The 22,319-nt window shown below is 45.0% G+C and overlaps 4 protein-coding genes across 4 annotated transcripts; 2 read left to right on the top strand and 2 right to left on the bottom strand.

Moving 5' to 3' along the window:
• The first annotated feature begins 718 nt into the window (after positions 1 to 718).
• Positions 719 to 2,963, top strand: LOC135671916 (lysine-rich arabinogalactan protein 19-like). Its single transcript, XM_065180303.1, has 2 exons — positions 719 to 1,950; positions 2,598 to 2,963. Exons 1-2 carry the CDS (start codon positions 865 to 867, stop codon positions 2,673 to 2,675), a joined length of 1,164 nt encoding a protein of 387 aa, XP_065036375.1. The 5' UTR covers positions 719 to 864; the 3' UTR covers positions 2,676 to 2,963.
• Positions 2,964 to 3,864: 901 nt separating this feature from the next.
• Positions 3,865 to 6,675, bottom strand: LOC135671915 (probable E3 ubiquitin-protein ligase RHY1A). Its single transcript, XM_065180302.1, has 3 exons — positions 6,209 to 6,675; positions 4,556 to 4,758; positions 3,865 to 4,430 (listed from the first exon to the last, which is right to left on the bottom strand). Exons 1-3 carry the CDS (start codon positions 6,401 to 6,403, stop codon positions 4,028 to 4,030), a joined length of 801 nt encoding a protein of 266 aa, XP_065036374.1. The 5' UTR covers positions 6,404 to 6,675; the 3' UTR covers positions 3,865 to 4,027.
• Positions 6,676 to 6,941: 266 nt separating this feature from the next.
• Positions 6,942 to 19,563, top strand: LOC135671914 (probable prolyl 4-hydroxylase 9). The gene is made up of 8 exons (XM_065180301.1): positions 6,942 to 7,238; positions 7,306 to 7,431; positions 8,624 to 8,781; positions 9,885 to 9,987; positions 10,449 to 10,544; positions 12,568 to 12,633; positions 12,738 to 12,857; positions 19,095 to 19,563. Exons 1-8 carry the CDS (start codon positions 7,095 to 7,097, stop codon positions 19,176 to 19,178), a joined length of 897 nt encoding a protein of 298 aa, XP_065036373.1. The 5' UTR covers positions 6,942 to 7,094; the 3' UTR covers positions 19,179 to 19,563.
• A 1,241-nt stretch (positions 19,564 to 20,804) lies between these two features.
• On the bottom strand, positions 20,805 to 21,726 carry LOC135671910 (LOB domain-containing protein 37-like). The gene is made up of 2 exons (XM_065180299.1): positions 21,466 to 21,726; positions 20,805 to 21,387 (listed from the first exon to the last, which is right to left on the bottom strand). Exons 1-2 carry the CDS (start codon positions 21,647 to 21,649, stop codon positions 20,942 to 20,944), a joined length of 630 nt encoding a protein of 209 aa, XP_065036371.1. The 5' UTR covers positions 21,650 to 21,726; the 3' UTR covers positions 20,805 to 20,941.
• Positions 21,727 to 22,319: the final 593 nt, after the last annotated feature.

Here is a 22,319-nt window from a genome sequence, read left to right as displayed (position 1 = left end):
TTGACATGTTCGATTGAATGGCCGTACGCACACTGGTAGAGCTTTGACTGACCACAGACACGCTCTGCGTCGGAACGTACCTCTCGTCATCCTGCATGCCTCTCGTACTGCTCGATGGCCAACGCCAAGTAATAGAAGCCCTGTGAGTCACCGGCAGGACACCCTCAGGCTGCGGTGCTTGATGAGCTCCGAGTGTCCGGGTTGGTGAGAGTGGCACGTAGGATGAGATGGTTTTGGCGAGGGATCCGTGGCGGGTCCCTGTTGGCTGCCTGATGTGATAGAACACGCACGACACCTTGGCTTTGAGATGCTCGTCTCCCGAAGGCTCACTGACATCGACCGCCCGCGCCCACTCACCAACTCTAACCCACCCGACCTCTGTCTCTCTCTCTCTCTCTCACACACACACACACACACACGCACAAAAGCTCATTCCAATAGCTGCAGGTCTCCTACCAAGAAGGCCCCCACCCTAAATCTGCAACGGGGAACTGGACCCCACACTGCTCGTGAGCAACGTGTCTTATGGTCCTCGTGGGTACGGTGTGTTTGCTCGTAACTTGGGGTGGCATTCCTCCATTTAAAGCGGTGATACGGACCAACCTGGCGTCGTATAGAAGGCGTCCACGAAAACGGGGCCACCGTGTCTATGAATGTGAACGTTATGGTGGACGTCCCTTCGTGACTCCTTTCCCGAATGATCTCACGGCGTTTGGCGTACTGCCCACCGAGCGCCGAATCGTTGGTTGAGTCGGGACGCGACGAGGAGTCACCATATGTTACCTATTAACGCACTCCCCCCTCCCTCTCACCCTGCTCCACTCTTACTCTCGCTCTCTCTGCGGCTAGAGTGGTCGAGCGAGCATGGGCAGGCACGCCGCCCTCGCCGTCGCCCTCGTCTGCCTTCATCTCTCCTCCGCCGTCGCACCGTCGCCGGCTGCATCCCCCGCCGCCGTTGCCGTCCCTCCCGTTTCCTCTGCTGCTGCCGCTCCCACCAAACACACTGTTCCCGCCCCAACCAGACTCGCTGTCCCCGTCCCCGCCGCTCCTCCCACCAAACGCAGTACCCTCTCCCCCGCCTCTTCCCCCACTAAGTCCTCCGCCCACCTCTACCCCGCCACTGCCCCCGCCAGATCTACCGCCACCGCCCCACCCCCCGCCGCCCAACCACCCACCAAGTCCACCAGACGCATCACCTCTCCTCCCGCCTCCGCACCCATCTCCTCCCATGTGACCGCCTCCGCTCCCACCGGACACATCACCTCTCCTCCCACCTCCGCACCCATCTCCTCCCATGTGACCGCCTCCCCTCCCACCTCCGCACCCGTCTCCTCCCATGTGACCGCCTCCCCTCCCACCTCCGCACCCGTCTCCTCCCCTGTGATCGCTGTTCCTCCCACCTCCGCACCCGTCTCCTCTCATGTGACCGCTACCCCTCCCACCTCCGCACCCGTCTCCTCCCCTGTTCTCGCCGTCCCTCCCACCTCCGCACCCGTCCACTCCCCTGCGACCGCAGCCCCTCCCACCACCGCACCCGTCTCCTCATCACCGAGAGCTGCCCCTCCCACCGTCGTACCCGTCTCCTCACCACCGACGGCTGCCCCTCCCACCTCCGCACCCATCTCCTCCCATGTGACCGCTCCCCTTGCCTCGCCCCCGACTGTGCCGCCCCCGGCTCCCTCGACTTCTCCGCCCACGCCGGTCCCCGCCAGCCCTCCACCGAGCATTCCACCCACATTGCCATCCCCGGCCCCGGCCCCGGTCCGTGCTGCCGCCCCTGCGCCGGCCGCAGCCCCTCCGAACCTCGCCGAGGTTCCAGCTCCAGCGCCGTCTAAACCGAAGAAGGGCGCCCCTGCCTCTTCGCCGGCCGCCGTCATCCCGCCGTCAAGTACCGCAGCATCCCCGGCCAACGAGGCCGCCTCGCCCGGCCCCAGTGGAGCCGAAGAGACGGTACGTTCTCTAGTCCCTCTACACCCCACGTCAACGATCCGCCAGATCCAACCGTCGGTTCCGATCTTAACGGTCACCGCGACCTCCACCGACGGTACAGGATAGCAGCATTTGTCCAAAAATGGCGCCGGAAAAACCTAAGCCGTCGGTTTGGACACGGCCGTGCCCGGTCATTCCCCGGCGTTTCGGCCGCACGTGGCTTGTGCTCTGGCGTCTACCCGCGGACGGAAAAGAGGATGCAAAAGTGCGGAAACCGGAACTCAGAGCCCCCACTGAAATCGGGTTCTCCGTGAACTTTGAAGTCCGGTGACTCGGTGTTACTTCCCCGCCAACCGTAGTTATCCTCGCCGTCCCCACGGTGTCCCACCCGCATCAGTGGATGTAAGTGGTGGAAGGAGGTGTCCACGTGTACACTCCATTTAAAAAAAAGATGAGATCCGACCGTCAGTTCCAGCGCCAAGCTGCTTCGCGATTCGTGCGGCGGAGCAAGTAATTAAATCGAAAATACGCGAGGAGGGCAAATAAGTCTTTGACCACAGCATAGCTCTGAGACATGACACTTTCACTAGCTAGTCATTTGCGTCGTGTGTCTCTTGCACCCATTTAGTGTTCTTATCGGCTGTTACCACTTGTCATCTGTGATGCAGAGCGGAGCAGGGAGAGCGAGGAAGATGATGAACAGTTTGGGGGTGGCGCTGCTATCCATCGGCATGTTGGTCGTCTAGACCGCATAGCATATGTTGTTGTTGGGTATGATGATATATTATTGCATGTTCAATAATCTGCTACCGTTGATGTCTCATCCAACTATCTGTCTCCTTTATTTTGCCTGCCTTCCTTCCTTCCTTCCTTTTAATCTTTATTATAAAAGCAATGTTTGGTGGCTTGGCGTAGGAAGGCAGGTTTGATTCTTTGCTGTGGGTGTGAGTGGAGGGGACTGTGTTGTTGTCGGAGGCTGTTTTGCTTGAGGTTGTGAGATGTGGGTCTACTTGTATCTGATTCCGTCTTGTTGACTCTTTCTGTGCAGTGTTGGAATAATCACAGTTGACTACTGTCGGTGAGAATTCTAATAATTTATTAGAAATAATATTATATATATCATTCATTAACCGGAACAGACTAACGTCGTCAAACACAATAATACTTTGGAAACATTGGTACGTGATATTAATACCTATAATGACGAGTATGTCACCATTGCATGAATATAAAACGAAATACAAACTACGGGAGAAGATGAATACGGAGTGAGGTGGTGGCGGTGGTGGAAACGTGCATCCACAGAAGTTGGAAGGAAGCCAAAGCACGCACGCAAGATATGCTTTGCTTCATCCAATGACACTCGGCCCGTGCTCGCTTGACACGACAGGGCGAAAGGTTAAAGTGATACAGGACATGTAATGACTATTTCTTACACAGACACGGTCTGGTGGACTCACCGTAGGATTCTTCCGCCCCTCGTGCTTCGACTGCAAGAAGAAAGCAACGAAAAGAAAAATCGATGCTGTGGAGACGAGACGAGACGAACGTGAAGCGGTGTCGGACTACGTGGTGGCAGCTTTGATGACCCGAAAGCAACAAGGAATAGGAGGATGAGGACGAACAAGACGAGGTGTTGGCACAGTAGAAGAAAGAGGAACATCTTCTCCGTCCCAAGCAAGCGAAGTGGAGTGGGTCAGCAGGAATCACTTCGTCTAGTGGTCAGAGAGGTAGGTTCTAACAATTCATGATATGTCTCGATAATCTTTGCGGTATACCAATCAATTCATGATATGTCTTGATACCATCTTAAAGACATGATTTTAATGATCATAACTCCAAAAGCTTAAACGATTAGAAAATAATTGACTATATGTTTTAACATATTTTTTAAGATCATTAAGTATGATTAGATATCATAACGTAGTTCCAACCTAAAAGTAATAGATTTATTTATATGCATGCCGTCGATAAGAGCTACAGCACCATTCCAACACATAACAAGACTTACACTACACTACACTACACTATTATTATTTAAGACAACAGACAAGCGTACGCTTTGGATTATAAAAAAAGTTTGACTTCTGTTCTATGGTCAGCCTACGACACTTGCTCGACAATATGGGCAAAGCTGATGAGCCTGCATCCATGGTTCTAAGCAAGCATGATGATACATATGCCCACACGGCAGTCGGATCACTCCTTCCCCCTCCGAGAACTTCTCCAGACAAATAGAACACTCGAGTAACCCTTTAGGAATTCCATCGCCGTCTGTGTCGATGAACAGCTCATCCTTCAGACGATGACCGACTACACATGGCTTTTTGTTTATATCACCGGAAGATGATACCTGCTCTGCTTGAAATATAATTTCAGCAGCTGGATCACCGGGTTTCAGCTGATCGGAGGCGGTTGCAGTTTTCCAGTGATAGCATTTACTCGCGTTCGATACTTCAGCAGGAGGGTGATCAGAGATGTCTGCGGCTTGGCTCTCTTGCCTGGTGAGAGAACAAAAATTAGCCATCAGCTAGTTGTGAGTCTATAGAATCTGAGTCTACACTGAAGATTTTTATCTTTATCGATAGTGAATTCACAGAACATACAGATAAAACGAGTTTATGACCTGCTCCCCGTTAGATGAACACCTTTCAGTCTCTCTTGAAGTCGAGTTCTAGCTTCCAGGACAGAATCAGGAAGATGATCATGGAACTCGTCTCCAAGCACTCTCGACGACCGAACAACTCTACCGGATGCATACCGATGATTCCTGCTATTGCCTTCTTCAAGTTCGCTAGTGCTTTTGTTCGGTCCAATCGATTCATGTGGCTGCCAGTGCCAAGGTTGCATGCGGTTGGTTATCTATCGATATGATTTAAAGAGTCCTAAACTTTTGCCAAGAGAAAAGTGACCTGTACTTGCGCAGATGATGATTCTACATCAAGCAAAATAGTGAAAACAGCCGGAGAACAGGGGTGCGAACACAAATGCTTCCATATCACTAAAAAAATGCCGTTTGAAAACAGCATGAAAAATCTGTGGGAAGGATGAATTTGTGCAACACAAGCTATAATGTCCCATCTTTTAGGGTTAACTACATGGATGATTTTCCGTCAATTAAGCTTTGTAGGCAATATCCTAAATTCAAATCTTTATTTATAATCTTTTATTGAGGTATTCTTAGTTTTCTCTCTATACTTGTTTATGTTGCTAATACTAGTTGTGTTCCCATGTCTAATTATAATATCCATGTGTTTTCTTATAACATGTTCATGTTATAGTAGACAAGTTTTCCTCATTTTAGTGACCTTAAAAGTGTGACATGACATAGGTTAGAAGACCCAAAAATTTGCTAATCAGCATGATAGTGGCACAAACATCCAAAAGATTCTTCCATCTCCATGATTTTATAGCTTTCTAGTCCAGTGTTACTATAGCTCTATCAGGAAAGTAAAGAGATATTGCTGATGAGGATATTTATGATTTAGCAGAAGATAACTAACTTGAGTAATTGTGCAACAAAGATGAGCTCGTAAGTGCTACCTTAAACAGTTTGCAGTATCAGAAGTTTAAAAGTACAGGTACTAAGAATCTTGTCTTAGAAGGTATTATGAAACAAACAATAGTAGATATTAATGTATGAATTCAGAACAATGATGGGAAATCGCAGTTAGCCGATAGCCACTAGCCATGATTTGCACATATGGCAAAAATCGATCTTAGTTATTGGTAAGCATCAGAACCCAAAAATTTCATTATAGGGGCAACATCATCCAACCATAGAACCACTGTTCGATGATAACTAATTGAGAAAGAAGATTGACCAAGTTTAGACATCAAGGTGATATGCCTGTCACCTGATGCCTCTTCTCCTTTCATACAAATTAGGAGTTCTCAAATCACTAGCATGTTCATGATCACAATCATTCGATCAATTACATATTAAATTGGTGAATTTTTTGGGAATCAATAAAAATTATAGGACAGGAAAACAAGGTAAGTGAAGCAGTAAAAGAGAAAGAGTAAAACTCTCTAAAATACACTAAAAGTGTCTTGTGATCTGATCCTTCGCATTTAGACACATGGAAAGAGTAGCTTGCTATCTTCTGACCGAAAAGATCGATCTTTTCTCAGCAGAAGGAAAATTAGTACTTCTGTTTCAAGATTTATGCTTAAAAATTGGGGAAATCGAGCTGCTCTAGTTTATATTGCAACGAGAAACCCCCAACACCAAGTAATAACAGCTACAAATTGTTCTATTCCGACTGAGAAAATCTACCGTTCGGTCGGAGCGGGGGTGGAGGAGCTGCCGAGCGCGGGAAGGGCCATCAGGCCGGCGCTCCTCGTGGCTGCTGCGGCGGTCACGACGAAGGCGGCGGTCTCGATCCGCGTTGACGCGATCCAGCTCTTGCTCCGAGCTCCTGCTGGAGGCAGACGTCCTCCGGCAGTAGAAGAACTTGGAAGCTATCGTCATGCAAAGAACGCACTTTCCTTCTCCCTGTCACTCTGCCCCTCCTTCCTCCTTCCAGTATTCAATAGGAGGGGGCGGGGCAGAAAGAGTTGTTGGGAAAACGACGAGGGCGCGAGCAAGGAGAAAAGGGAACTTGTGGGGGAAGAAAAGCGACGGAGGGAGTTAAGACGGGGGAGGCTGTGGAGATATCGATGAACCCACTCCCCATTCCCTCGAGAACGGAAAAGATTCGACTTGGCGCACTGCTGACGAAGAATTGCAGCCGGTGAGCGCATGACTGCAACACGTAGAAGACCAGAATTTTCTGTATCCTATATACATATATATATATATATGTGTGTGTGTGTGTGTGAGAAAAGTGCTTTTGGCAAATGGATATTAATTGGGAAAGTGCTTTTGGCTTTATCATCTGGACATTAAATTTCTTCTTCATTATTTACCATTTATAAAAAAAAGGAAAATTAAATAAAAATAAAAGGAAGACTTTGGCACCGTGACATCGCTTTATATTGATGTCGTGACACCCGATAAAGAACGATATGTGAGAGACCCTTTGTTTCTTTCTTTTCGTTCGTCCTCCGCCTCCCTCTCTCTCTCTCTTCTCTCTCTCTCTCTCTCTCTCGTTGTCGACGCGCCTTTTCGTTCCTTTTCCTTCCGAAGAGACCGGGAGAAAGATCCCACCTCGGCCGCCGCGATGAAGGGAAACAGAGGGCCCAGGTCGCCCTTAGTATCTCGGTTGGCACGCGAGAAGATAAGGCTCCCCGCTGCCCTTCTCTTGTGCGTCGTCTTCTTCCTCGCCGGCCTCTTCGTCTCCATTCTCATCTCCTCTCCCTCTCAGGTCGGTCTCTTCTCCTCTTTGATCCATCTTCTCCGCCTCTTCCTCCTCCTGAGTTTTTGGCCCGCAGGATCCTTCCGGCGGGGGTCGCCTTACCCGATCTCGGCTGCTGGAGCTCGACGATGAGGATCCCGAGCGGTCGCCGATGCCCCACGGGAAGACCGGGGAATCTACCCCGTCTTTGATCCCTTTCCAGGTTTTCGGCAACCTCTTCGACCATTGTCTTTATGTTTCTAACCCTAGATTTTTATACCTTAAAGAATACGTAGATCTTGAATTTTAATTTAGGACTTCGTTAGAATATGTTTTCTTTGAGATAAAATTGTTAATGGTTTATTCGTGAAAGAGGAAAATAAATCTACTCTATATGACTATAATCAATTTAAGGTGAGCACCTGGGGTGGTAGTCATCTCCGGTGGCTCATTCTCCAATGACAATTATCTTGTGTCTTGGATGAAGACTGGGCACCGATACCATTAGGCATTATATGCGAAGACTATTATCGGGGAAGTATTAGATTTGCATCTAAATTTTATGGTAGCAAAGCTAGCGCCTAATTCAAACCTCCAAAACATGTCAAATATATTGATGATTTTGATTCGACAAAGGACAAATCATTAAGCAATTAATTATTGGCGAAGATGTTGGTGATTTTCCACATGGACAAATCATTAAGCAATTAAGATGAGCAGGCACGAGCCATCTTTGCAGCATGCTCGGTGCAACAGATGCTCACGGTAGGTTTGGGGAAAGGACGTAGATGACAGTGTTAGGAGTTTCTAACACAAAAAATGCATTTATAGGGCATGACGGTGAGCTGTTGCAGTTATTGGCACCATTTGTCATCTTCTACCACAGTTTTCTGAAGTAACAAAAGAAGATTTAAACTATTCTGCTTCTCTTTAGTTCTCCGTCTCCCAAAGTCACTAGATGTTGTGGGTTTAATAGGTTTTTAATATTCTGCAATGTTTGCCATGAGAAAATTAAAAATTTTGTGAAAAGAAAAAACTCTCCAAATTCTGTGGTCTGCACCAAGTGGTTTAGCTTGTGCTGTCACTTAAATAGGACTCATTTGCTTTCAGAACAATGTGTCTGATCGGTAGGGAGCAAGCGAAACAGAAAGATAACACCTGAGATGATATTTATGCTGAAAAATTTGCTCCAGAAAATTACACAAGTTTGTAATTTCAATGTATGTATTTTAGTGAGTTGTATTCTATCCAGAACTGAACGAGTATGAGTAATGCTATATAAACTAACATTTTGTTATATAAGTTTTACAATGAACATATGACATCATCATGTGGATTAGCAATAATTGTCCATATAGTGTGAGTTATACCTTTTTAGGGATTTAAAATACTAGTTTTATAGTGCTTGTGTGCAGGTTTTGAGCTGGAAACCTCGTGCATTGTATTTTCCAAATTTTGCCACAGCAGAACAATGCCAAACAATTGTACAAAAAGCTAAGTCTAGGCTTAGGCCTTCAACATTAGCTTTACGGAACGGGGAAACTGCAGAGAATACTCAAGGAATAAGAACAAGGTGCCTCTTACCAATTTCCTTTCAAGGATTCAAGAATATATACATTCGCTTGTTGCCTTGTAACAAGAAGATTATTGATGTTTAGACTCAGTATTTAGAATACTCATTAAGATGACAAAGGTTGTGAAATCAGTAAAGGTGACGATTATTTTGACATTAAGTTTCTTGTGTCATATTTTATAAATGTATTTTGTTTGTGGTGGACCTTACTCCATCATCCTGTTTTTCTTTTTCTTTGTGTATTGCTGTTTTATGTTTACCCAATTGATTTGTTATTGATGCATATGTCTGATGTAAACATTAATGTTGATTACGTTCAAAATCATTTGTTTTCCCTCTTCTGGTTGCATGTTCTTCTTCACAATCCATGGCTTGTTAGCATCACATGTGATATATTACTATTTTCATTATAAGTTTTTATTTCGACTATTTCGGTTTGGGTCATGAATCTTTTCTTGCTGACGTAACCTTTACGTGAGAGTTAAAAGTGTTGTTATGCACTTGTTCACTTTTGTTTTTATAAATTATATGTCCTCTATTTCTTTGTAGTTCTGCTCAATTATCTTGATATCTAATATTCATGCGGTAAAGTTTCTGGTATCAATAATATCTTCTTCATCAAACTGAGTATCATAGATGTCAAGATGAAATATTTGTGTTGCAGACAAATCTCAAGATGGATAGACTGAGCACAGATATTGGGTCATGGACCTCATGGCACCTATAATTACATTGCCAAAGTTTGACACAAGTGTACACTAATCATGTATGCGTAGGATTATAGGCTACACAGGTCATTATGAATGACAAATAGCATCTAATTCTGTAGCTTATTAGTCCCCATTTATGAAGGAAAACCCTGAGTTCTAATGAATATTGGATGTATAAACGAGTCTTGGTCTAAATTATATTATTGGGAAGGTATCTGAACTCTCTTTTAACATCTTGTTGCTATTTTTCCATCAGTCTTATACCCATGATTATATGCCACACAAAATGCAACTTAGGCTATCATTTTTCAAATGCAGTACCTTGCTTCTTCAATGATGGATTTTGATTTTCTCTGCACTGCAAAAGCTTATTATTCTTGATGCTGACAACAGTTCTGGCACATTCATAAGTGCATCTGAAGATTCAAGTGGTGTCTTGGGCCAGATAGAGGAGAAGATTGCTAGGGCCACAATGATTCCGAGAGAGCAGGGAGAGGTATTGCTCATATAGTTCAACGTTTCTTAATTGATTAAGTAAGTTTAGCATTTTAGCCGATTTAATAAGTCCTATTTAAAGTAAAACATATTCAGCTTGTCAAGTGACATGTTTGTCTCTATAGCTAGGCAAGGCTTTTATGGTAATTTGAAATTATATTATCAAGTTCATACTTGATATCAAGGGAAAAATAACTTAACAATGGCTAGAAGTCAAACATTTTGTGTCTGTGATTGCATTACAAGAAATAGAATAAACATCATTAAGCAATTGAGCTCATTGATTACTTGACCACAATTATCTGGTAAATGATAATTTTATTGGTTAGTAATAAATAACATTATGCAACTTGAAAAACATGTTTTATATTTTAACATATATAGGTCTGTAATTATTTTTGGGTGCAATTAGTTACTTCACAACTTTGGGATGACATCAAGATATGGGTCATCATGTTGCAGGCCTTTAACATCTTGCGCTATGAGATTGGGCAGAGGTATGCTTCTCACTATGATGCATTCAACCCTGCTGAATATGGCCCTCAGAAAAGCCAAAGAGTATGTATCTCACTACTTTCCACAACAAACTATGCTGTGGTAGTCTATAATTTTAACAAGAATCTTATCAGCAATGCATAGTCACATATTTCCCTGTCTAAATTTTGCATTCTTAAACTTGAGTATTGATTCTGCAGATGTGAAAATATTGAACAGTTTAATTAGTCGATTATCATTAATCAAAAACTGATCAGGCATAATGCATGTCAGATTATGTAGTAGGCTGGTGTTGACATCTCTATGGAGTTATTTTAAACTTAGAAGTTATTGATTTGTTTTGACCTAGAAGTTCCAGAATTCCTTTGCTTATACTGAAGCATATCGACAATGGTGACTTGAGACTTGAACCTATAAACATTGGACACTATGGTATAAATGGTAGTGTCTTTCTGCTCATTTTATGTTTCATGAAAATTGACCTCATCATCGTGATTAATACCAACAAAATTTGCAACATGAATGTTACTTTAGCCATGATAGCTGGGTCAATGAGTCTTCTACCTGGATCTAAAATTTTAGAAAGGTTAGATTAAGTTTAGAATGATTGAACCGGAAGGTTGGGTTATTCATACTGTCCATGACAACTTCCAATGGTCTGTATTTGACTAGCTTTAATTTGCCACAGAATGTGTTAGCCAATTTTGATGGATGAACTCTAGATTTATCTTACATTCTCACTGCTGTGGTAGGATTCGGCCTTCTCGCTGGTGGCAGAAGAAAGGTATTATCTTGATATGTTTTCTGATCCAGTATGGGTTTTAGATATTGATGACCTAATTAATGGAGTCTGAACTGGCCAAATGCTGGTTCCTGGCTTTTTCAATTTTTGATAGCTTTGCCATTTATAGTTATAATGGATAATTAGGGCATGAAACTCAAAAGTTTGTTTTGGTTAGGTTGATGATCAAGAGATGTCAGTTGTTGATAAGTCGAAAGGTATAATACAAATTTGAGCACAGAACATGTATTCACAAAAGGAACTATTTTCCAGGTAGGTTGTTAATATGATAATGGAAAGGCTTGAAATATGGATGAACAATTAGGTAAGATATAAGGTTATTGCTGTGCGCTAGGATTACTCTACTAGCAGCATGCCATATAACAGTGGTGGCTGTCACAGTACATGCTATTGGCACAGGCTGACATGCAATGCTCACACAGGTGTGTTAGTGGGAGAATTAAGAGGCAAGAAAAGGAAAGGAAATAGGTAAAGGGACTTAGAGGAAAAAAAGGACAACAAATTATTCCCAATTTCCCATGTTGGTTCCTTCGTTAGTTGTTACCTCAGGCATCATGATCCTGTTGTCATCATTGGCATAGTTGGCTGTCTCGCTGCAAACAGTATCCTAGATCTCTTTCTTTTGATCACATAGAAGTAATGAGCCATAAGAACTCTGAACTAGCCTTATAAAATCCCAAATTGATCTCATTTTTCTGAAGTGATAGAGGAATTATCAAATTATTTACAGATCAAACTTAAACCGGAAAGGTTCTAATATGCTGACCCCATTCTGCAACCTATGTTGTCAGAGGTTGATGATTGACCTTGACTGTGAGGGCAGTTATTAACCTGCATACTTTTGAGGCACAAGGTCCAAGAATGTCCAAATCTGACAGATGGTTGCTTAATGATACAAACACAAGTATGCTGGCTGGACAAAGGAGAAATTTGCTTATGGTACCTGGGGATTTTAGGTTCTAAAAGGCTCAAGTCTGACAGGGCTAGTTCTGAAGCTTGTGTAAAATTATGACAGTCCGCGTTGCCCCAGTTCAATAAACTTTAGAGGTTGAAGTATACTATTTCAAGAAGTCTGAAGTTTATTGAAGATTTGATGTGTGATTTAATAAACAACAATAGTTTAAGTCCTCTCTCTTCGATGGTATCGCCATTTATATTTAAACAAGTGCTACTAGTAGTTTCAATTTTCTTTGTGTTTATTCCTTTCTTGTATTGCATTTCGTTAATTGGGATTATAGTATAAAAATTCCACCTTCCTCATTCCTAAGGTTAATAACTTCTCAGGTAGCTTCATTTTTATTGTACTTGTCGGATGTTGAGGAAGGAGGGGAAACCATGTTTCCTTATGAGGTAAACAATTTGAAATTTGTTGTGACTTGAACAACATTATTTTGTCTAGTGTTTTAATTTATCTTTGTTTTTTGCATTAAATTATTTCTTGTAACTACAAACAGAATGGATCCAATATGGACATTGCCTATGATTATGAGAAGTGCATTGGCTTGAAGGTGAAACCACGCAAAGGAGATGGGCTCTTATTTTATTCTCTGTTTACAAATGGGACAATTGACCCAGTAAGTTACAGAATCTCATTCTTTTATGATTATTGACTAATTTTTTATGCTATATGATAAAATTGTAGCATTTAGTGATAAAAATTGTAGGCCAACACATGCACAAGTCATTATTATCCTTTTAAATATAAGAACCCCAATTTAAAAAAAAAATTATGGCCTTTAAAGACTGTGAGACATATCATTATCTTGTAATCACCTTTACTTTGATGAGCTCATGAAATATGCACCATATATTAATGAAGCTATATTCGACAAATGTGAATATATCATGCTCAAAGGTTTTATTTTACCCGAATAGCTTGCTAGCTTATGCACTGTAGTGTCACGGACTTAGCTGGTTTTGCCTAAGTCGTACGACACCCTTGCGTGTCCGTCCGCAAAGGTCAGCCTCCCCGAAGCCTCCCATGGTCCCTTAGGACCCACAAAAGAGAAAACATGATAGAGAAAACGCCTCACTCAGGATCCACAAGCAAACATCTCCGAAAACACTTCATAGACAATGCAAATTACAAACAGACTTTACAAGCTCTGAACAGTTGCACAACAAAGGGTAAAATGGTCCATTATAGACCGAAAATCTCTCACACGTGTCCACATGACACAACCTTTATTTACACGCCTAAAGCGGCCACCAACCTAACTAAAATGGGACTATTAAGCCTTCGGTCGTCCCTCTACATGCTGTACAAAGCATGAATATACCAAAAGACATGGACATACATAAGCATTGCATCAAACGTCCTGTTTAGAAGTTTGTCCGTGACATTCTCCCCCACTTATTCCTTTGACGTCCTCGTTGAAGCTTTTGCCGACACTGCACCTCCTCGCCTTTGCTGAGTCTTCAATCTTCTGCTCCAGCTACAATGCGCCTCTTGGCTCCCAGCTACTCTCCGTTGCTATTTTTGAGTAGTCGAACCTTTGATCTGTCATGCTGCTTCAACTCACCAATGACTCTGACTCTGGTGTGGGGTTGGTTGAGTTGTGTTGATCCTTGTTGATTCCTGCGGATCCTCCAAATGAAGGAAAAGACCATCCTTACTGCGCCAGTCTCTCAAATGCCTCATGCTGCTTGAACTGGGTGGATGCTTGTTGAAGCTTTAACGAGCATCGTCTCGCAAACTTCTGAAGTTTTGGGTCCTTCCTCTACAAAATTTGCTCATTGACTCTTCTTTCACTTAGTTGTCATATCCAAGTAGGTTCGCATCATTTCCGTTTTCGATTGGCATTTCGTTGGGAAATGAAGCGGACAATCTACTCTCAGTAGCACTGATCACCGTTGGTGAGGATTTGACAACTATTATCTTCCATTATCTTCGAAGGGTCTTTGAACTTGTGCAGAGCTCCTCTGCTGGATAGATAAGAGAATTGGGGTACTCGGTTTCGCCCATTCTCTTAAGGGTTGAGAAGGCAAAGGTTACTTGACTTCGCCCGCCTCCTCGAGGTTGTACTCCATGCATCGAGCTGGTTACTAGCCTTCGCCTGCTCTTTGCTCACACTTCTGAAGCACTTGAAGTGTTTGCACTCCTTGCGTTGAGTTAGCTACTATGATTCACCTTCTCAATGCCATCGAACTTCTGGAATGTAGGAAGTTTTCACCCCAACTTGGAGTAATTCTCTAATAGATTTAGTCGCCTCTGGGATTGTACCGTCTTCTCCATCAACCCTGCCGCCTACTCCCCTGAGTAGCGAAGGTATAGCACCGCGTACTGACTACTTCGTTCCTTGGTCGTGCACTCTTGCATGACCCGAAGTCCTTCACTTTCGGCTATCTTGATGAGAAACTCATTGACATCGGTCTTACGAAGTTTCTTGGCCTCTGCCCTTCAGCCTTGTCTCGGTACTTGGAGTTTGCCTCTGCATGCTCCACCTCCTCGGCCCCTTTCACGAACAAGCGCTCTCCCTCCATAAGAGCAAGGGATCAATGACTTTCACGGAAGTCCCGCCTCTACGGTACCATGGCGTTGCCATGCCCATGGCACTACTATCCGTCGCCTCGCATCTACATCCATTTTCTTCACAATCAGTAGATATGCCTCTGTGGTACTCCTCTGAGTCCACCTCCATTCTATCTTATGCTTGATTTTGGGTAGCTAAGTCCCTCTGGACTCGTCGTCGCTTCCTCGCCCCTTTCGACCCCCTACTTCAACACCTCTGTGTTCTTCAAGCAGCTCCCTTTGGTCGATGGAAAGACAGACTGCAACTCTCATGCATAGTCTCTGCCATCATGTTGTAAGGTTTGCACCGATTATATTCTCCTTAGCTTCCTTGGTAGCAATGTTCGTTTACTTGACCTTGTCCTTTGACTTGTCGGGCTCCCTTAAGCGAATATGAGCTTTGGAGCAGTCCAACTCTTCAGCTGCTTCGATCATACCGCTGTATGATCAAGTCCCTCCCATGGGACTCACTGGTACTTACATTCGAACTTTTCCCTTTGTGGAACACAGCCCCCATATGCTGATAACCAAGGCTTTCATCTGATGCAAAATTCGATACACGCACGGAAGACCCGCCTCTGCGGTAACATGGCCTTCACTCCTTGAATCCATAGCCCTTCTTGTCGTCGTGTTGTTCACCGAAGTGGAGCTTCCAGTAGCTCCCGATCATACCTCCGTATGATCTAGTCCCTCACAGGGCTAGGTTGTGTGTATCGTATTGCCACGAACTGTTCCACCACGATCCACTGCACCATGTCGCCTCCTGGTGACATCTCTATTGCATTCTGATCCTTGTGTGATGAACTCGAATTGTGAACCCTTCATGTGTGGCCTCTGCCAATACATCGCAGGGTCTCTTCCACCTTCAATTTTGTTCGCTCCTTTGGCAATCGACCTTCATCCACCCACTCTTGGGTCACACCAAGAAGAAGCACTGCTCTAGGACAGTCCGTCGCCTAGTAGCTCCTAAAGTCCCCCGACTTCGCTGCAATTAGTGCACCATTGTCTGGATCCTGAGCCTCTACCCATACCAGTACAATCTTCGTTGTGCACCGCTTCCTTTATAGCAACTTGAATGGCAACACTGTGGCATATTCTTCAAGAGTACTCGCCTCTGCGTCCTCTTGCCCCGTGCTAAGGCCTTCTGAACCCAACTTCGCCTCCGCAAATTGAGTCGCTTTAGTTCCTCCATCAAATGCTCCTCCGAGATAAAGTGCATGTGCCCAGAAGCTCCCTTCGTCTTTGGCACCATGCAAGATGAGTTCGCTCCGTCAGAATGAATGACCCATGGAACAACATGATCTTGCTCATGCCTCTGCAAGAGTTCATGTCCTTGACCTCTGTCCAAGGAAAGCACTATGCCTCTGCTCTATGTTCCATCTTCTATGCTGTCTCCTTTCATGCGGCTTAGGTACTTCGCCAAGTTACACCCAAGTTGTTCCGCTCCTCGTTTTTTGCATTGAGTTGATGGTGGCCCTCGTGTCCACCATTCCATGGGTCAGCCCTCCCTTGAGTCTAATCTCCATATTGACTCCAAGTGTGCCTTCATTTGTGTTACTTTGGGTTGCTCCTCCACTTGATCTCGCAATGCATCCACCAATGCATTCTCTCAAGCGAGATCATGCGACGACTCCTCCCCACTTGTTCAGTCCATTGAGCTTCGTGGAGTTGTTGTTTGTTGAGGTACTCCTCCTCAACTTGTGAGGTCCGTCCCACATGATTCTCCCTCTGGAGAGCCGGGACTTATCCCTCCTGGATAACTGTCCCGTTGGAGCAACATCTCTCTTCGTTTCAGAGACCACCATCCCCTTGGACTACTCCGATCTGCTAAACAAACTGTGCATTGTTCTGCCTCCTGCAAACGCCCTTGCTAGATTGCGACTCCACGTCAATATAGCCCCCGCTACACCACTCAAGGCCTAGCAACATGCTGAACTCGTTGCACACTTCAGCCTCCTACGGACGTATCCTTCACATGCCGAAGAGAAAGTTTCAATGCTCCATGACACCGAGTTTCGGTCGCCTTGGGATGGCCACGAACATTCCATCGTCCGCATACAAGCCCATGCATGAGTACCAAATTCTTCGAGCTAGCAATTCCCCTCACCTCTGTGAGCTTTGCATAACTCTTTTGGTCGTTGAGCAACTCATTCCACCTTGCATGGTCTCATCCTTTACCAAGCGCCTCGCTTGCCTTGAGCACCATCAAGTATGGTTGTCAACGTTGAGTCGTAGCTCAAACTCAGCCATCCCAACCTTTGTGCGCTTCATATTCTTCCAAGCTTGTCTGTTCTCGTGATGCCTCTTGCGCGAAGGGTTGGCCATTCCTCTGAATGCCAATCTCAGATGCCCGCTCCTCCGAGCGACTCCTTTTCCCTATATCTCCATGCCCGTTTTCCCCTAAACGGTCGCGCGTGTGCTGACTGCCCTCAACGCAGCCCCGCTAGGTCCCCCACGTTTGCATACTAAGTGTTTCTATGAGTGCTTGTCCCGCTCTGATTCCATCTGTCATGGACTTAGCTGGTTTTGCTTAAGTCGTGCGGCACCCTTGCGTGTTCGTCCGCAAAGGTCAGCCTCCCCGAATCCTCCCATGGTCTCTTAGGACCCACAAAAGAGAGAACAGGATAGAGAAAACGCCTTACTCGGGATCTACAAGCAAACATCTCCGAAAACACTTCATAGACAATGCAAATTACAAACAGACTTTAGAAGCTCTGAACAATTGCACAACAAAGGGTAAAATGGTCCATTATAGATCGAAAATCTCTCACACGTGTCCACATGACACAACCTTTATTTACACGCCTAAAGCGGTCACCAACCTAACTAAAATGAGACTTTTAAGCCTTCGGCCGTCCCTCTACATGCTGTACAAAGCATGAACATACCAAAAGACACGGACATATATAAGCACTGCATCAAACATCCTGTTTAGAAGTTTGTCCGTGACAGTAGGTTAGCATAGATGCCATATTCACTAACAGGTCAAACTTGCATTGTATCACTCGAGCAACTTGTGTATGATGGAAGCTAGTGTAATCAAGAACTACAGCCAAGCAAACTTGAGAAGTATATCAGAAATGGACTTGGTTTTTGGTTTGCTAAATGTTGTTTTTCAATATATTATTTTCAAACGAACAGGTTTAATTTGTGCTTCTTGTATTCTTTAATTTTCTCTCCTTAGTTTTCCCTCGGTTCATTTCTCTCGATGGCTTCATCAAATGTGCTTGTGGTAGGAAGTGCATTTATCTGTTTGCAATAGGCAGTTAAGCGTTGTCCTGTACTTCTAATTCTACATGGCATTAGCAGCAGCTCTGGTTTCTCCAGATAACGGGCCAAATTGTCATTCACTTTTGTATTTCATATATAAAGGTCTAAACAAGCTACAGGAAAATATATGGGATGATGGTGTAATTGAGAGTTGAAACTCTAGATAAAGAATAACAAAAGGAACTGCTTTGCATGAGCATACACTGTTATGTTTATAATATTCGTGCAGTGTTATTTGATCAGTTAGGGACTTCTCCAGCATTCAAAGTTTATGTTTTGTTCTGTGTTGATAGGGAATCATCTCATGCTTGTCAATTTTGTGTGTTTTCCAATGAAACTTTATCAAACTTCAGCATTTATTATGTTTGCCAAGTGTTATTTGTGCCACTCTCAAGTATGATCTTTGCAGCTGGGTCTGCCCAATACTTGAAAATTGACTATTCAAGTATGAAATATCAACAATACAACTTCTGGTGTGACATCATGATTTTTTCGTAAAGAAATTATATGTTAGGGATGTGGGCATATTTTAAGAAGACCTATAGCTATTGTGGATAGACGAGGTAGGATAATTAGTATGAGTGGCACGAGGAGATGCGGAGGGAGGCATTAAAAGGTTTTACTAGAAGCTATAGATAAAATATAACTAGTATAGACGAGGTAGGATAATTAGTATGAGTGGCACGAGGAGATGCGGAGGGAGGCATTAAAAGGTTTTACTAGAAGTTATAGATAAAATATAAACATTTTGAATCAAAATAAAAATATTGCTTTCTACATAATTCAACGATGAAAGAAAATCTATGTAGCTAACCTTAGGTAGTGGAACATTATGACTTGAGATGCATGTTAGAGGTACAAGTCCAAAAAATCTAGTTTCGAGGTCCATACGATCAAATGGTAACTTGACTGCACACAATAACATGCAACTTAACCGGGTTATACATGCAAAAAAAGAAAAGAAAAAGGGATTAAAAGTTTATTATGATGCTGAGAATTTGACTTATATTTCTGTTTTTCTACTTTCCAGACATCACTCCATGGTAGCTGCCCCGTGATCAAGGGAGAGAAATGGGTAGCAACAAAGTGGATTAGAGATCAAACTGAGAAGTAATCTGCAGTGTAGATTTCTCAATATTTGTTCCTTGTGCATTTACCTGTTACTGTATAAAACAACGTGATGGGAAAAAAAAAGAAGACAATTTCACTTGGCCAACAATTAGGGAAAGGGGTAAAAAAAAAAAAAGAGGAAGAGTTGATCCTCTTGACAGAATCAAGAGGGAAAATTTTTTGGAGCCACTTGATCAGCTGATGAAAGATCCGTGAATTGTTGTTCAGACCAGCCGAGCAAAGCTATTATCGTCGGTAGATTGCTCAATACGCCTGAAGGGATTGAAAGGTTGATTGCCGTAACCTTGTTGCCATGTATGTTACTGTAGTTTGTTTTTCCCATGGCAGATGAGTTAATTATTTAATACATATGTCGATTCCTAATCATATACTTTTAGGCGATTGCATGTTGTATGGGAATTTCTTGAATGTTAGGACAGTATTTTTGTTGGTTGCTTAAATTTAGCACAGTAAATATTCCCGAGAGCTATATATATAGTTATATGAGTTTCTACCATACGATGCATTCGGCAGCCGATCAGCACACATCGGCTCGAAGACACGTACGTATAAACAAACCTTTGAAAGCATCATAGCCCAAGCATGATCTCTAATCGCGTATGACGCTCTGCTATCCGGTGGCATTCCGTGATCCGCTATCTTGGTTTCACTCGTGTCGAAATCCCCTTAGCGATGATGGGAACCACCGTTGGATGCCTTCTCTGGCGTCCACGTATGACTTGTGATGGCGACACGCTACCCGTAAGGACGCGCGCACGAAACGCGCTTCTGGACGCTTTTGGCGGCATCCAAAACGAGTCGCTCGTGTCGGTCCACGGCAAAATCTTCCAACCGCGCGCGGCAACATCGCCGACGAGTAGCGCCAAACGCGGCGTCTACGTGTGCGGACACTGCCACCGTGCATGTCCCCATCACTCGCCTTCTCTCGACCCTTCTCCAAAGCTGAAGCTGCCGCAGCCGCAGCCGCACCACCACATCCCATCATCTTGTGTTACAGAGAAGGAAAGAGAGATCAAGCAGCGTGTTTCAGACGTTTGATGATGGAGTGGTGGTGCTTCCCATGAGGCGAGTTCCGGTCGGCGTCGCCGCCCGTCTCGGCATCCGAAGGGCCGGTAAGACGATGAGCCTTTGGGCAAGTTTTTCTCCGCGGAGCTGGAATCGTGATGACCTTACGACTCTTGGCTTTGCTTGTGTTCACAGGGCTGAGGACGTGCACGTCCTGCGGGAGATGCTGCGGAAGCCCGACCCCGAGATCGGACGGCAGTCGCCGGCATGCAGCATGTTTCATTACATTGTGACGTTGAAACATGTTCGATTGGCTACGTAGATGATGTCAATGAGCTACTAAAACCAAAAAACTGACATCTTTTGAGTGCGTACTCGATGGCGTGATCGACCTGTACTCTTACCAAACAAAACAATTACCACAACGGCGACGAACTCTTCTCAGATAACTACATACACATGCACATCTACCTTAGGAAATGCCAATAAACTCACATCTACCTCGATCAGCAGTTCAGATAACCACAAATTGACGTTCGATAAGGTATCAGATACTTGCCATCTACGTATACGAAAGGACGTGTCACTGATAAAGACTAGTCGATCAATCAAATTTTCATGATACGATTAAGTGATCAGAAGATAACAAAGACACTACAGCTTAGAAAACATTGATTGATGTGCGCATGTGATGTTCGACCATCTTCATCACCACACGGGACTTTGAGAAGCCACGCGTCCTCATACGAAGAGATTTAGAATCGTCGGCGTCTCTGCTGCGGTCTGATCTCCACATCCTCCCTCGCTTATCGTCGTCACCGAGCTCGCTGACGTTGCCGATGGCGTCGACGCCCGCCGCCTGTTGACCCCGCCGCCATCTGGTGACTCTGGCATCGGGTACAGCTCGCGAGCGGGAGGTCTCTTGGCATCATAATCTCTCCTCTTCCTCGGTGGTGGCGAGGAGGAGGACGACGAGGACGAGACCCCTCTCCTTTGATACTCGTACAGCTCCTTCGCATCGGCTGCGCCGGCCAGTTCCGGCAGCGGATGAATGGTTCCACCACCAAGCACTGTCGCCACCGCCGCCTGGCACAGGTGCCAGTTCCCGGTCCACAGCAGCCCCGTGGCGCCGGTCACGGGGTTGATGGTTCGGCCGCACGCCTCGTAAAGCAAGGATCGGAAGGCAGCTGCAGGAGAGCGACGCTTAGTTCCAGTCTTTTAGGACGATAAGAGAGTTCTATCAGGTAGACGTGAGCAGTACACACCGGGGCGACGGGGAAGAGGGACGGAGGAGAGGAAGGAAAGGAGGGTGGAGCGGCCGAAGAACTTGGCGACGAAGGCGGTGGCGTGAGCCTGCGCGCCGGCGCCGTCGATGCACTGGATACACGGCCGGAGGATGCAGGTGGCGCTGCAGCCCCTCCGCAGTACTCTGCAACCGTTGCAGCTCATCTTCTATCTATCGATATCTCATCCGACAACGATCACAAAGACACTCTCCTTCCCTGCTCTGTATATAGCGAGCGAGAGAGACGAGAGGATCCGCCCGAGGCCATGGGGTTGTGAGAGCGAGGCCAGCGGTGCATGAGGTTTGTATCTGGATCCGCCGTTCGATCGCGTCCATGAGCGGTGAGCGGTTGCTCGATCTGACGGTTGCAATTCCAAGAAACGGTGGGGGCGGCTTCGATGCATGGTTCAGATGCTGGAAAGGGGTGTTCCCAACGCAGCAGATGTTGGACCGGATCCCGATCGGATGTCGTGAGGGATTACGTAGGATGGATGGCGAAGAGAGATACATCCTCCGATCGTGTTTGCTTTATTTCCCTTAACACAACGGGATGAGAGCGAAACACATGCTCGACCGGTCCACCTAATGTATCACAAGAAACATAACAATATAATGTTATTTGTACGTATGATGTAATGTACATTCATACATCAGTCATAAAAACTGCTTTGCTTACCGCCACACCCGTCCATAAATATAACTCATCCTTCGAGCCCGTGTCAGAGTTACATCATGTCGGGCCCGCAGCAATCTTCAATCGCAAGGCAGGTGAATGACACGTGTAGAATGACAACAAAAATGACCCCGCAAGATCTGGGCCCCACTTCGCGGAGC

The sequence above is a fragment of the Musa acuminata genome, chromosome BXJ1-4 (assembly GCF_036884655.1).
Source record: "Musa acuminata AAA Group cultivar baxijiao chromosome BXJ1-4, Cavendish_Baxijiao_AAA, whole genome shotgun sequence".
Taxonomy (NCBI): domain Eukaryota; kingdom Viridiplantae; phylum Streptophyta; class Magnoliopsida; order Zingiberales; family Musaceae; genus Musa; species Musa acuminata.
The sequence above is the reverse complement of the archived record's forward strand: the minus strand, read 5'-3'. Positions and strand labels throughout refer to the sequence as shown.

What these genes read in the sequence shown, in the direction of transcription:
- LOC135671910 (XM_065180299.1), bottom strand. Translation starts at nt 21,649, where the DNA reads ATGAGCTGCAACGGTTGCAGAGTACTGCGGAGGGGCTGCAGCGCCACC. An exon ending in CCCTCTTCCCCGTCGCCCCG is followed by an intron (nt 21,388 to 21,465) that starts GTGTGTACTGCT and finishes GCTCTCCTGCAG; the next exon opens with CTGCCTTCCGATCCTTGCTT.
- LOC135671915 (XM_065180302.1), bottom strand. Translation starts at nt 6,403, where the DNA reads ATGACGATAGCTTCCAAGTTCTTCTACTGCCGGAGGACGTCTGCCTCC. An exon ending in ACCCCCGCTCCGACCGAACG is followed by an intron (nt 4,759 to 6,208) that starts GTAGATTTTCTC and finishes TGGCACTGGCAG; the next exon opens with CCACATGAATCGATTGGACC. An exon ending in GTTCATCTAACGGGGAGCAG is followed by an intron (nt 4,431 to 4,555) that starts GTCATAAACTCG and finishes TTCTCTCACCAG; the next exon opens with GCAAGAGAGCCAAGCCGCAG.
- LOC135671914 (XM_065180301.1), top strand. Translation starts at nt 7,095, where the DNA reads ATGAAGGGAAACAGAGGGCCCAGGTCGCCCTTAGTATCTCGGTTGGCA. An exon ending in GCCCTCAGAAAAGCCAAAGA is followed by an intron (nt 10,545 to 12,567) that starts GTATGTATCTCA and finishes ATAACTTCTCAG; the next exon opens with GTAGCTTCATTTTTATTGTA. An exon ending in AAACCATGTTTCCTTATGAG is followed by an intron (nt 12,634 to 12,737) that starts GTAAACAATTTG and finishes AACTACAAACAG; the next exon opens with AATGGATCCAATATGGACAT.
- LOC135671916 (XM_065180303.1), top strand. Translation starts at nt 865, where the DNA reads ATGGGCAGGCACGCCGCCCTCGCCGTCGCCCTCGTCTGCCTTCATCTC. An exon ending in CCAGTGGAGCCGAAGAGACG is followed by an intron (nt 1,951 to 2,597) that starts GTACGTTCTCTA and finishes TCTGTGATGCAG; the next exon opens with AGCGGAGCAGGGAGAGCGAG.